Source organism: Aptenodytes patagonicus, chromosome 7 (genome assembly GCF_965638725.1).
Source record: "Aptenodytes patagonicus chromosome 7, bAptPat1.pri.cur, whole genome shotgun sequence".
NCBI classification, from domain to species: Eukaryota; Metazoa; Chordata; class Aves; order Sphenisciformes; family Spheniscidae; genus Aptenodytes; species Aptenodytes patagonicus.
Window position 1 is genome coordinate 1,475,820 of NC_134955.1, and position 15,286 is coordinate 1,491,105.

Sequence of the window (15,286 nt, forward strand, 5' to 3'; positions counted from 1 at the left end):
GGACTCCCATTTGTCCTGTGAAATCCACACAATCACAGCACCCTCCAGGCACAGTTTTGTCTAAGGAAATGTAGCATTTCTAGAAAGCAGAGGGGACTCTTATCTTGCTACAGTCCACACCACTCAGATGTAGTCTGATACTCAGTCTGGTGTTACACTGCACTACTGGCTAGGGACGTTGTGCCTAAGCTAGGAATTCAGCTTCACCTCTACAGCACAAGTCCTGTCTCTTATTCCCCGGGATACACAACTCCAGTTTGTATCGCTGGTGTTTGATCTAGGAGATCAAGAGACCAGAGCAACTCCACAGGCTCAAACTCTCCTTCAGTGGCAGCACACCTATTTAAATTTTACTCAGTTGTTCAAGATTAGACATGAACAACTTAAAAGAATCTGCTACAATTCAGGGTTGGCCCTTGGTTTTACACAAAGAAAAACTGCAAAGTGGAGACCTTCGGGGAGAAAGAGGGTTTAGTAACAGGTGATGCTGAGGAGGGATAATTTCTAAGGAAAGCGTATGCAGGGTAGCATTAGCACATGTTTTAGGAGATGACAAAGGACTGAGGCTTTCATGACAAGATTTCTAACTATGCTGCCCTCATCCTCCTAAGAAAAGAGGAGCATGGGAAAGCAGACCCTATGGTCACAGATTACCGGGAAGCCATGGGAATAGCTTGTTGCTTACAGCGCAGCTTAATGTATATAACCCTGTGCCAATATGCATTTTGTGCTACTGCAGCCCTGGGTGGTGTCCCAGGTTTTTTCCTCTCTCAGCTGCAGCCCACCTGCCCGGCACAGGTACACAGAAGTAGCAGGCCCTTCCTCAGGAATTCGCCAGAGGGAAGTAACATCTTCACACTTGGTGCCTGGGGATGGAGCTCGCTGGTGTCTGAGGAGGGACGCAAAGCTCTGTCTGGAGCAGTACCACCACCTTGTGGGGAGGCTGCAACATCCCACAGCACCTCCTCCTTTCCAAGATTCACAGAGCAGCAACTAACTGATGAGCACAAATGCAAAGTTATCAACCTTCCCTCGTGGTGGCAGCTCTCTTAATTTCAAGATGCAGCTCTATGTAAACACGCAAAGCTTGGCAGAGGGGGAAGCTTTTCCTTCCTCTTTCAGCTTCCTCTTGCATTCCACAATGCAACGTGCTAAGGGAGATATGCCACCGCTCCCAACAGTTGCTCTCAGTACTTCCTGTATTCTTAAAACAAGGGTGGCAAGAGAAGAGGTACAGGATAGCAGAGCTGTTGGGAAAACAGCCACTAGGGTCCACAAAACTGACATAGTAAGTACATTAATTTATTTTCAGCCTCCCAACATAGAATTTCACTTTCAAATTAGTCCTTAAAGATTCGTTTATAAGGGCTATCAAGTGCAGCCATCATAGGCTATTACAGACTACACTAAACGAGCTAGACAGTATCTAATAGGTACCATTTGAAATTTTAAAGCAAATCAGGATCAAAGAGTCATTTCCATTTATTCTGATACTTGTTTTGATGCATTGGCATTAGATGAGAAAGTAGTGCCCCAGTGTTCCCGGCTGCCTAGTCCCAGCAGGATGACAGGTCAGCATTTAACACTGTCTTCTGCATCCTAGGGGACAACAGGGAGATCCCAGACAGGGAAACTGAGGGAACACACCAACCCTCGAGCTGAAATGAAATGCCCTACAGACCTAGAAGTCTGCATTTGACAAAAGGCTCCTTTTATCTCTTGCTAGTATTAAACACTTTCCTGTAGAGAACACTCTAGCACTACAGAGGACACAATACACTTGGTGTAGCCTTCTGGGACAGCGGTGTGACAGGTGCAGCAGCCAGGCCATTTCTTAGAGAGCTGTGGGACTCAGTCCTACCAGGATTACCCCGCTTGGCTCACTGCTGTTGTTTAGGGCAAGCACACAAGCAAAGCCCAGTGATTCTCAGTTAACTGTGCAACAGCCTACAAGGGAGCTCAAAGCTGACAGTAGTCCACGCTAAGGAAAGTGGACAATCAATCCTGTACAAAGCCAAAAGGGCTGTTCCATCAGCAATGGAACAGAAATCAGTTTAAACAGAAAAGCACTCTGATACCCAGAATTAAATGGCAGAGCTTACCACACAGTACCTAAGATGAATAAAGCAGAAGGTTCAATTTTTTATTTTTTTAAAGATTATACTGTGGAAGTTCCAGGAAAAGAATCTTATTTAAACATTAATACACTAATGGAATGCTAGTATGACTATCAATCATTAGCTGCAGATGGTAACAAGGACCGAGTTCAAACATCCTGTAAGGGATCCCTTAAAACAAGCAAATGCTTTGTTAAGTGTTCTGAAGAGACAACACTTCCTCTCATCAGAAAAGCTGAGTCTGCCCAAGTTGTCTCTGACACCTTCTCTGGATTCAGAGGATCTAAGCTACCTCCACTGGCTGCAGCTACAGTATCAAGCTATAGGAGAGGTATGGTAGCACAGAGAACTCATGATCAAAGCCCAGGCTGTTGGGGATATGGCCATTCCTCATCGCCTTTCATGTCACTCATTCTCTTTTGCCCTGTAAACATCAGGTTAGTCAAACTAGAAAGAAGACCTTTTCGTTATTGTTACAGCCAAAACTTAAATTGAATTAAAAAGTAAGAAGTATCAAAATTGATATCACACCCACAAGCAGGTCTTGGGGCTCACTCTAAGTTTGCAAATGTTTTGCGTTTAAGTGTTTTGAGCATCTCTCTTCACAACTTATGTGTAAAACTGCCAGTAAAGGCTCCTATTACCTTAAAGATGTTCTCTACCTTTCCTTTCTTCCCTGCAGGGACCAACTACACAGCTTTAGTGGTGAGTGTGGTGCTGGGATGCACAGTGATAAATGTTGTCTTCTTGCTGGTGGAGACATCCTTTGTGGGGGTGCAATACAGGAATGTTTCTCTACAGCTGTGAGCCAACTGCTGTAAAGATTATCCTAGGGATAAATCATCTGAGAAAGCCCCTTTTCCCTTTGGATTCATCCCACAAATGTTTCTGCTCCATGTATTGCAGAGGCACTGGGAAGCTTCTAGCAGATACTTCAATGTCTGCCCATAAGAACATCAGAGGAAAATACAGAATATGCTCCCATGCCTTAAGCCCAGACAAGATGTAACACTCTTCATCTGTGTGGTTCCCTAAATAAAAAAAATCAGCAGCTCAATGTTACCAGGAACAGACAGATTTCTAAGGAAATAAGCCTGGCTGATAACATCCCTAGGACCAAAGCAGCAAGCACTCCAGAGCGCAACACTGAAACAATCAGGATTTGTGCGAGTTGAAAATCCAGAATTTGAAGTTTTCCATTTGTTTGAGAAGCAGTTTCTGGCTTTGGGACAAAAGGGCCTGTCGTGTGGTTTAAATGCCAGAATCTTCTATAAGCAACCGATCACAGACAGTGAAACACCAAGCATCTGCAAGCATTGCCAAAAGCTCAATCTCCCTGCAGCGTTCAAATTGCTACGCTCAAGCCAGGTAGAGGGGAAAAGCATGACACTGCAGAACACATGCTAAATGAGTATGTCAAGAGCTGGCATGTTTTGAGGACTCCTGATACTGCCTCTAGCTGATTTCTCACCAGTTATACATGATTTCTAACCCACATCACTAGACGGATCATAAACACATATCTTTACATTCAAATTAACTTTAAGCTAAAGAGTAGCATGCATGGTGGTGAAGCAGAGACAACACTAACCATACCACAAAAGCTAAGACACTGATAAAGGTCAACAGGCACAAGGCAGTAAGAAGCAACATTTCTCATCTATGCTAATGCCCACCCCACCCCCCAAAACCTAGCTGCTGTTTTTTTGTCACAGTCTTGTTATGCATAATTGGGTAAGAAAAGTATTTAAAATTGGGCCGCTGAGCAGTTTGAGCATGCTGTATTCTTACAACCAGGGAGAGGAGAATACATGCCATTTTAAGGCATGACATTTCAAGTCAAGTGCTGGAAAACAAACTCAGGAGAAATATCGCTGCTCAGGTGCCTGGGATGCGATAAACTTCACTGGCCTGCTTCTCAGTTTGACCAGGAAAAGGAAAGAGAAGGCCAGATTTCATCTTACAGTTGGTTCCTCAGAAGACGTGATCCGCATTAGCTGCCTACATTTTTTCTTTCTTTGTCCATGAAATTCCAGCAAGAGACAACCACAATGTACTTGCCAGAGAGAAATATTTCAAACATTTCAAACAGAAGTCGTAACATAAGCACCAAAGGAGAACAGATAACCACATAGAAGACCATTTAAAAACAGCTGAGCAAACTTTTTAAACAGAAGTCCAATAATGTGAATAGGCAAGGAAGAAAACAAGGGCACATTATGCTGCTCAGCCTTCAAACAACTGGTTCTGCTTTATTCAGAGTTTAGCTAAGCATTTTCCATCCTATTCCAAGTATATCCAAGTGTCCCAGACACATTCAGAGTTCGGACAGTTAACTTTGTGACCTACCAAAAGAAAGGTGAGAATGCATCTGAAATTGCATTTCGATGGAGCTCTAGGTGTAGATTTTGATATTTGAAACAAACACCAGATGGTTCACAGAGTTCCAAGGGCTCTTTGGGGCAGAGTTACTAACAATCAGAATAACGTCAACCTAGAGCAAGACCTTCAGCTTCAGCAATTTGTATTCAGAGCATCAACTTTTTTTTTAAAAAGACAGTTCCCCACATCTGTAAATTAAGAGTCTAGAAAGAAGCAGTGAAAAAAGATGTAGCAACAAAAATGCAAGGTGGTTTTCATAGTTGCTTCTGAAGTGTGATGCACTTCAAAGTTTTCTTATTCACAACTTTCATCCATTCTATATACGCAAAACCTGACATTGCCACTTGACTGTCACAGTCACTTCATAGTCCAGGACAGAAATTTAGAGGCATGTTTTATCCAGTTAACAGACAAGAAAATCCTTAGCCTGCTGGCTCTTCATCCATCCTATTTGCAAAGAGACCTGCTCCTTCATTTCCTGCTGAATGAAACACATCCAAACATGACACAACCTGTTAGTCCACAGCCAGGAAAGGACTTCTAACACACATTCACCTGAACAAAAGAACATTTTTTGTGGTTATTTATGTGTTCTTCTATCTGACAAGATGACAGACAGTCAAACAGCCAGGCCATTACCGAAGAAATTAAATCTGTTCATTCCCAGAATCATAAAACATAGCTGACTAAATGCTAATTTGCCAAAGCACAAAGAACAACGCACAAGAGATGTTTCTCTTAACAGAAATGCTTAGTGAAGCCTATTCTGCATTTTACTTTACCAGTTCTGATAGATAGCGGTGCATTTCCCAACCCATTTTACCTCTTTTTTTTTTAATCACAAATGCTTTTTACCAAAAGACATAGCCAACTGAATAGCTAGATCAAAGGCGACACGCACTTCAGCAGTTAACCTAGGCAAAAAAATTCTTTTGGGGGACAATATTCCTGAAACTGAAAGATGCTCACCACTGTCTGTTCCTCATTCTTACCTCCCATATTGCCTCACCTGACATTGCAAAGAATAAGAAGATTCTGGACCGCAGGAAGAGTGGAATTCTCATTCTGTCCTGTCACCAGGTGCCTGTCCAGCACGACATGTACAGCATCAGGATTGCTGGCTAAATAAAGGAGAAAAAGCAGCAAGCATTGTGTTAGTGGACACTAATTCCGTTTCAGTATCACAGCTCTGATAGAACTAACTCTGTTTTGACCAGACAGATTTGCTGGGTGACTGACATGCTGATCTATAACCCCCACAGACAGGGACAATCTTGAGCCCCCAATCCTGAAACAATTTCACTAGAAAATCCTTCTCTGAAAGGACAGCAGGACTGGTCCCTTGATTCAATTAACATCAGGTAGGTAAGTGCATATATCAAGAGATTTTCATAATAAAAACCTCAAAGTATATATTTTAGAGCTGTAATTACCCTGCAATACAATATAAGCTCTTCTTATGTAAGACATCAAAATTGTAATCACCATGCTACAAAGAGCCTGCAGGAAAATACTTCTTTTCTGGCCAGTTATAATAGCCTGACGTGTTAATATCTGCCAGCAGTTGTCCAGTACTCCAACCAGTATTTTTAAGTCACCTCATCCCAGATAGAACCATTATTTTGTCAGTAATGAACAACTCTTACTTTCTTCTCCTCTCCCAGCCACTGGCTGTCTAAATGCAAGCTAAGTGCCTTCAAACCCCACATGCTTTTCTTCTTGCTTGATTTGTCAGTACCACCGCAACCAAGCGTACGTGACATAACAGGTACCACAGACACCAGCTTTTAAACCGTCAGTACTGAACCCATTATGCAGAAGGTGGAGGCAGCAGCTCATTCGAAAAGCATAAAGGTACCATTTAAACACACAAACAGGCTGACAGCGGCACAGATGGAAGAGGATTAAGCAAAGAATATACAGCAATTTGGTAAGACAGTGGCATTTCTTCTTAGTGAAAAATAGATGCATGGCATTAGGAGCCTGGTTCTGTTTCCCGTCCGTGCCATGTGTGCCGTCTCTAATCTGGCAACTGCAAATTGTATCAGTTCAATGGGTGGCACTATTCTGTTAAATAAAGGATGACTTAAATACCACAGGCATCTCATTGTTCTCTTTAAGGACAGATTCTAAAAAATTACCTAACAAAATAGCACTGAATGACAGCTGCAACTGAATAGAGCCATTTATAGCTTATTATTTAATTCTCCCTGTAGCTCTTCAGTATTGCAAGAAAGCAGCACATAAAGGAAAATGACACTTTTCCCTGCACATCCAGAAATAATCTAGGAAAAAAGTGACAGTTTTGTGCTTTAGTGGATTTAGTTTCTCACACAGGGCAGAACTTCAGATTTTGCAGTTCAAAAGTCAAACTTCTACATTTTGACTAATAATAATGAAATTACTAGTAACAAAACAAGAAAATACTACAAAAACAGATCTAGCTACAAGTAAAATACTCGATGGTAAGAGACAACTAATCAGAGCAACCAAGAACATTCAGTATAGTGCCTCCAGCTTTAAACAATGAAGCATTTACTTGAATAAAAGACAACCCCAAAATCCAGAACTTAACCTCTCGCGGCAGAGCACACGTTCCCTGCCATGCAGCAAGGAAGCGGCTGAAGCACACTACCTACGTACAGACATTACCCTGCACGTATGGGCCGTGCATCTGCAGATAGATGGCAACTCTCCTGCACACACCCCTCCCTGCAGTACATGTTCCTCCTTCACAGCAGGACAAGCGACCTCATGTTTACCATGGGGTAGAAGAGTATGCGTGGACAACCAGAGATCAGTGCGCTGTACTGTGCTGCCCTACTTCCCCACACACGGTATTTTGTGGCATTTATTCTTAAAACACCCTAGTGGATTAGAAATGAGTGTTTGTTTACATCCACGAAATGGGAATGCAGGATGAGATCTCCTGTCAGAGTCCTCTTCAGCTGTGTAAAATTGGCACACAAACATTCATTTCCAAAACGCAGCCATGACATGAAGTCCTGGACAACAAGAGAATGACATACCACTAAACGTAGCTCCAGAGTCTTTCACGAAATCTTCCACAATAATGGACAGACTGGCAAAATTAGGCTGCCTTACTAGTTCATACACAGAGGGCTGAAAAAGATCAAAAGGAAATAAGTCTGTCTTGCTTTTTATTAAAAAAGCCAAGCAAAACCAACACGTACTTCCCCCTGCAACTTATTTTTCTGTTCCCCCTACGATTCTCCAACTACAGGAAGCGAAACAAAAATGAAGCACAAAACCAAATGACCACAAGCAGCTTCTACGGATTTTCCCTTCTGTAGGGAGCAAACTGAAAATTCTTAAGTGAGACAAAGAAAGAATGACACCAAGCGATTTCTGCACATCAACTGGACACCGAACAGTGTGCGCGCAGTTAACTTCATGGAAGTGAGACCTTCTTGGCTGTTGGACACAAACATTTGGAGACAAAAGCTGTGCCACTTGCAGAGTCCAAATAACAGTACTCTACTTTGGAATGAATATGGGAAGCAGCTTAAGTGAAGGGAGAAAAATTAAGAGTACTTAGTTCAGGTTTTATATGCACAGGGGGAAATTGAATTTTATGGTTTCTATAGCAGCTACAGCTAGGCCACATCATGCCTTATTTAAAATATTTTATCACGGATTGTAATGCCAAATACAAGCACAACAGGACATTGATAGCTTTTGTGAGTCTCATGAACTTAATTTCTTAACTTTGCATGTAAATTTTCAAGTCTAGAAGTTGTACTATAGAGGTTTGCATCTTCTTGGCGCACAGGTACAACTGCCATAGAAATGGTCTGTGAGGTCAGAGATATGACTATACATTAAAAAAATGTCAACAGCGTCTGCCCACTTTTTGAATTACAAGCCGGTTTGTACTAACAGCCTTTTTCCTAAAGCTTCCTCTACCTTTTAAAAGGAAAGAGCACCTTGAGAAATATAACTTACCTCCAGCATTCATGAAACCAAAACAGTAATTCTTAAAAACCCTCAGCTATGACTCCGAAGAGCTGCAGCAGTCATTCCCAGCATTTTACTGATTCAGTTTAAAGTATACAGAACAACGGGAAGGAAAACACTCTCCACACAACAGCCGAAGTGAGACAATCCCTTCATGCACTCTGTGTTGGGCCCCCTTGCCAATGACAACTCTCCATATCTTGCACATAAACCAAGGGTACCAAACTGATGATTTTTATTTGTAGGAAGTTCTAGGATAAGACCAGAAACACCAGCACCTGAAATCACAGGTCCCCGCACAGCAAAAAAGCCCCCAAACAGCAAAAGTCAGGTGAAAGCTCAACCTACCCCTGTCAGGCTGTATCCCTGAAATACCCAGGATTTGTCCTCATTGGTGGCACAACACAAAGCTGCAACTCCGTGTCCAACCGCACAGATAGGCTCTAGAGAAAAAAAGTCAAAGCATATTTGAGCAGTTGTGAGCATCTTCAAATAGTCAAAACACAGATGAGTGTTACGGAGATTCTTCATGTTACAGCATGTTGCCTTCCTGCAATAAAATAACACTGCACTGTTTATACTCTCTCAGGCTGTCAGGTTTTTCCCCCGCACACTACGATAAGAATTGCCCCAGTCTTGCCAAAGAGTTACTAGCTGTTAACTCCAAGTCCAGAGACAGCACCAGTCAAAGAGAAAAACACATACTCCAACATTAAATGAGAAGCACGCACAAGTCTTGATTAACTACAGCCTTAATCATGATCCTGGTACATTCCACATTCAGCTCTGAACCTTGAATCCTACTGACTTGGAAAGAGCCATTTCTGTATCACTGTAAGGCAGAGAACCCTCTTCTGACACAAGCGTTGAAAAGCTACTGAATTTTTTTTTATATACGTTTACCTAAAGTGCATACTTTTTAAGAGAAGATACATTTCTCTAAAGCAGCTCTTTCCAGTTCTGAATGCTCTTCAACTATGTAAACATTTAAGTCATTGGAAGGTAACAGTCATACATGAACAGTACAGTAGTACTATTTTATTTAACAAAATATCTAATGGTGTTCACCTACTGTTCTCAGTGCTGAAGTGCTGCAGTATCTTAGCCAGGTACCCACTGTTTGCAAGGTCAGTCATAGCCCCAGGACAGTTTGGAATGAGCAACGCGTGGTATCGAGCACCTAGTAAGGAGGAAAGGATAAACTAATTGTAATACAAGAAACATACAAGAAAGCCTGATCATAAACTCATTTCAGATTTGACAAAATTAAGATAATACCACATCAATCAGTCAAAAACTGTATAAACTGAATGAACTAAAGAAACTAACAGATCTATGTGGAGTAGAGAAAAAGGTCCTTTTCAGGACAAAGAACATACATTTTTAATGAGACATTCTTACCCAGGCAAAGCTTAGAACCACTATGTCTGCTAGCTTCTACTTTAGCAAAATATTTATTTAAAAAAATAACAATATGTAGTGTGTGTATATATATATATGAGAGAATATATATTGTGTATATATATAATGAGAATTACCAATCCAAGATAAATAAGAAAATAGCAACTGTAGTTGCCAAGACTTTCTCTTAAAACACAAGTTTTATGCCTTTTCGTTCACCTTTATGCCTATGTGTCGTTCTTCCCTAAAGACCTACCACTAAGAAGCATCTGTTTCCCTGATAAATGGAGATGACACACTGGGCAACAGTAAAGCCATTACCATCAATCGACTCCAACTTGGCAGGGTTCGCGTAGGATTTCATACGAAAGTCCTGTATCCAGCGCATGTTGCTCTCGTTCACATCCACAAAATCAATGGACTTCCCCTAGGGAAAACACGGTTCAAAGACTGTGGTTAGGATCACTGCACAGACATCCGCTACGTTTCTTGAAGGATAACCATATGGAATTTTGAGAGACTTTGGCTCTCAAAAACCCGAAGTTTTCCATTTTTCCCACTGAAGCAGTTCTTCTAATGGTTCTCCCTCCACTCTTTGTGGGAGGGACATTTAGAACCATACTATAGGAAGCATGCATTCAGTTCAATATTAAGAAAACAGAATTAAAAAAAAAGTCCCTTAATCTGTAAAGCAAATAAAACGCCTCTCAAAAAGAGTTTAGTATAATTCTCTCTTGTCAATTGAGATATCAATTGGTTTCAGACTGAGATCACAGTAACTGCCCATTTTTACTTACCCCAGGAGTCGCAACTTGCAGATTAAAAGCAGAGCTAGTCAGTGTAAAGCAGTGAAGGAAGGACTGGGCTGACACACCTGAAAAACAGAGTCCAACAATTTAGGGAAACAACAGTTATATTTTAATCCCAGCCACACTAGCTTGTTTTATCTAGCAAAGCACACAAGCTCAGTTTTTTTGCTCATCTTAAAAGCACTCAATAATTTCAGAGGGTTATTTTAAGATGTAAGAAATGCACAGCCTTCATTATAGGTGAGCTATGTACTGAGAAATACATGATGAAGGTATTCCGTTTGTCCGGGTTGGGGGGTTACAGGAGGGCAGAGGGAAGGAAGGCAGAAGTGAAGGGAATTTGGCATCCTCCAGGTATACATGCAAGCGCAGCTCAGCTGCATGCGGTCCTCAGAAGCAGGTACGCTCAGAGGGGAAAACCAGCGGGTATTCAACAGCACAGCTGCGCAGAGAGGGACACACAGGCACGTGTGCATCGCAGATGAGCGTTTCTGGAAAGCGAGCACATCTGTGCACAACACAGGTGCACAAACAGGAGCAGCATGTGTACGTACCCGCGCAGAGCAAAGCTGAGCAAAATGCATGCGTGCGTGACTGCACAGCTCAGCTGCAGTGACATACACGCACAGAGCTAAGATGCACTCCTGCAAATGCACGGCACAGCTGTGCAAGCTGCGGTGCAGGCAACACGCGTGACAGGACGGTGCCTGAAGATGGGGACACCCGTGCACGGCGCAGGGCGACACGAGCACAGCACGGCCACGCGTGCAAAGCGCGGGGTGCACCACCGATGAGCGTGCAAAGGGCCCCGCACGCAGGGGACCGGCCACACAGCGCGACCGCTGCACCCCGGGGCGGGGGGGGCCGCGGGAGACCCGCAGGCCGGAGGAGACCGCACGGCCGGGCGAGGCCGGCACGGCGAAGGGAGGAGCGGGGCCCGGCGGGGCAGGGGTTTCCCCCCGAGAGCGTCTCACCCGCAGCGGCGGCGCTGGCGACGATGAGGCAGGTGGGCTTGCCGAGCCGGTCCGACATGGCGCGGGGCGCGGCGGGGCCCGGCGGCGGCGGCGGCGGCCGTCTCCTCATGCGGCCGCGCATGCGCAGTGCGGGGAGAACGGGGGACGCGCGCGCCGCCGGCGGCCGTTAGGCGAAGCGCGCGGCGGCGCCTGAGGGGGAGCGCGGCGGGAGGCAGCGGCGACGGACCGGTCGTGAGGGGCCTGTAGGGCCGCGGTGCCTTTTAACCCCTCGGGGGGCACCACGGCGGATCACGAGGCTCACCTGGCAGCGCGTCCCACCCGCCTCTCCCCCGCTACCGTGCAGCGGCCGCCGTGCTTTATTTCCCCTTCATAGCGCGTTGGTGTCCTTAGCGGCTCTCCTCGAGCTCTGCACTGGCAGTACGGCTGTTTTCCTCGTCAAGTTTTATATTGGGTTTTGATTTTTTTAATATTTTTTTTTTCCTCATCAAATTGATACTGATACCCAGTAGGACTGAAACACTGAAGGCTTATTATAGGGACCACCCCACCTCAGAGGAGGAGAAGTCAGTGACACCGTGCTGTGGATTGGAAATGAAAAAGCAGGCATTAATGTCAAAATGTCAGCTAATTTTCAACGCCCAGCTGAGAGGCCACATCCAGCTGCAGTGCTGGGTTTCAAACCTCTTTGCTCTAACTGTGCAAAGTCCCTCCTCAGCCGACTGAACACCAGAAGCCTTCCCACAAAGCCCAAGCCACCACGGATCACGGTTTATTGTGCCAAGATGTGTTTCTGACACGAGATTAGGAGGAACAAAACTCCTTTGATAAGCCCAAGCTGTTTTTAAGTTACTGGCTCAAGCTGTTTTTAAGTTATTTTAAGGTGTCTCTCAGGTTTTGCTCTTGATACCTCTCGCCCTCGGGATGAACAACCTCAGGGATGTTGTGGAGGGACAGGCGTACATTCTGCTCTTTCACATCCCTGAAGAAGCCAGAACTAATGACGTTACATGGGATGGTACGAGATGCATACGGATCTGTCAGAGTGGTTTGCTGAAAAAGAATGAAGGGTGAAATACATGGATGAAGAACCGGCTGATTTCCCGGAGCCACTGGAATGAGCATCAGAATTGCAAACTAAATAAAGCCATCCAAACCTTCCTGAAACTGTCCTTCCCATCCCTCATATCTGGTCCAGATTGCCTTCATTGCGGATGCTCATAATCTTTAATGAGTCATTATTCTTCAAGAAAAAGTTCATTTATTGCAGGTGTCATTGCTTTCGGCTCTGCGGCTCACTGGAGGAAAAGTAATTTTTGTAAACCTTGTTCAGTTTCTGAATTTGCATTTTTCATCTCTGTGTTAATTGAATAGGTTTATCTCTTGATGGTCGCTAGTGTATTACAAAGAGAAAATGCCATTATAAAATGATAGATATAAAATGAAGACAGTACAATTCTGCCATTATTTTTGTTTATTTATTTGAAAGGACCTAATTTTATTTATTTGAAAGGCCTGGCTTCCTAAAGGAAATGTAGCTTATGCCATCAGGCCGTCTGCTTGTCGGTTTCTTCAATCACCTGTCCGTCAGTCTCCTTTTCTCTCCAAAAGTGTGTCCTGAAACCGTCGGCTGGTTAACTGCGGAGATACCTGGACGTTCCTCTCTTTTTGCTCCAGCTTAGCTACCAGAAACTGATTTAAAAAAAAAAAAAACAAATGCAAAGCATATCTTTCACTATTCAGTTTAGCTGCCAGGCAGGGGACTTAGTGCCACTCCAGCAGCCTTTATGCCTTTATGGCATGGAGCATCGCATTAATGTTCCTTATTCCTTGCTTGTGAATCCAGTGGGGTTTACTGTAGCCAAGAGCAAAAAGCAAACTGCTGTCTCAAATCCTGCTCCGTTAGCTCTTCCCATCCACCCTAGACTGCCCAAAATACAAAGCATTAGAGGACTTGACAATGATTTAAGGTGAAGACATAGGAAAAAATGCATGTGAGAGCACCCCAGATTAAATTATACAGCGATGTCTTAATACTTGGTCCTCCACTGCTCCGTAGGTGCCAATGCCTCAGTTTTACCAGAGCTCGGTTTTGCAAACGGTCTTCTGTTGAATTCTCTTCCAGCAAGCACTAGAATCGCTTTGCAGCCCCTCTGTGCTTAATTTGGGAGGTTAGCAAGCGTGAGTAGTAACAAGCACTGTGGCAGGATCATGAGGACGATATAAATTATTTGCTGCTTCACGCAGACTGTTGGTTTTGCTCGAGCCTGGATGTAACGGTTATGTTAAGTCAGCCAAGTGCTTCCTCTTCAAATCCCATCTGGTAAAACATAACTGCTGCGCTTCTCGTTTAAAGTGCAGTGATTTGGCACCGTGTCATTTTCTGTGACTAAATGATGGCTAGAGTAGAAGGGAGCAGGGAAAAGCAATGCATAGTTTAAGATAATTGTAAACATAGCTTCTGCTTTTCATACTTTTTAAATTTCTATGAATATGTGGAGAGTAAGAAGTAGATGAAACACAGAATGGATGGGAAGATATCCAAACCAGTGTTTGAAAGCACTGAGCTGATGCTAGCTTTGCTCTCTCAGTTGACACCGCAACTACACCGATGTGTCTGTGCCGCTGCCTTCCTTGGCAGTGAGAAGGGAAACACATTTTTTGTTTGTAGGAGACACAATGGGAAGATTCCCCAGCCCGTTCCCCCTCCTCTCCATCAGGCGAGCGGTACCGTTTCATCTCAGGCCGAGGAGGACAGTTTGCGCGGGTGCTGCCACTGATTCCAAATTACGGGGAAACCTTCCAAGTTGCGGCATCGCCTGTTGCCGTACCATCCCTGCCGCCCTCCCAGTCACGGCTGCACACCCCCTTAGGAATATTAAGACAAGCTAAAACTTGAGTCCTCAGCTGTGTTTCTGCAGCAAAAATCTCAGATAATTAAGGCTTTTGCAACTAAAGGCTGCCCCTTTTTCCTGACCCCAAGGGGTTTACAATATTTGTCTTCCCAGTTCTTGCGAGATTCATTTCCAAAAGCCTGCAGATTTCTGCAGAGACCCTGTTTGGGGCTGGTGTAATGTGACGGCAACTATTCGCAGTGACGTGTACTGCCGAAACCCTCCTCCCCTCTGACAGGTCGGAGGGAATCCCTGGCTCACGCCGATGTGCAGGGACCCCCACGGACATCAGCCGGGTGCTCAGGGGATGGTTTACTTGTGAGGACGGACGCTCCCGGGCCAACTTAAAAACAAAACCAAGCAAATTAGAGCACACCTTAATTTGGCAGGGGAGAGGTCACAGCAGACAACGGTGCAGCAAAGCCTGGAGACCAGCCTGCAGGACAGGGGAACACTGGGATCAGAAAGGGTTTCCTCTGGGGCTCTGGATAGATCGTTAATTGTTCTACGCCTTAGTTCCTATGTGGGAATAACAATAATCTTCCTTTGTCTGCTTTCCTTGGGCAGGCTGGAGTTTATTTGGGGCAGGGACTGCCTTTTCTTACAGTTCTTACTGGAATCGCTAACCCTAGCAAATATTGAGCCTGCAGGAAACACGGACATGAGTAAGGAGTGAGAGGGAGAACAGCCATTTTCACTCAAAGATGCTCACATGAGGAATTATACAATATATC

At 44.2% G+C, this 15,286-nt stretch overlaps 1 protein-coding gene across 2 annotated transcripts; it reads right to left on the minus strand.

The window, feature by feature from the left end:
- Positions 1-2,129: 2,129 nt before the first annotated feature.
- Positions 2,130-11,755, minus strand: GATD1 (glutamine amidotransferase class 1 domain containing 1). 2 transcript variants are annotated; one of them, XM_076343658.1, is made up of 8 exons: positions 11,662-11,755; positions 10,676-10,752; positions 10,200-10,305; positions 9,550-9,657; positions 8,826-8,920; positions 7,529-7,622; positions 5,509-5,620; positions 2,130-4,977 (listed from the first exon to the last, which is right to left on the minus strand). In XM_076343658.1, the coding sequence occupies exons 1-8, from the start codon at positions 11,717-11,719 to the stop codon at positions 4,971-4,973; spliced, it is 657 nt and encodes a 218-aa protein (XP_076199773.1). In that variant the 5' UTR covers positions 11,720-11,755; the 3' UTR covers positions 2,130-4,970. The 2 variants fall into 2 exon arrangements, with proteins under 2 accessions (XP_076199773.1, XP_076199771.1); XM_076343656.1 differs by having other exon boundaries at positions 2,130-4,980.
- Between the last annotated feature and the right edge of the window lie 3,531 nt (positions 11,756-15,286).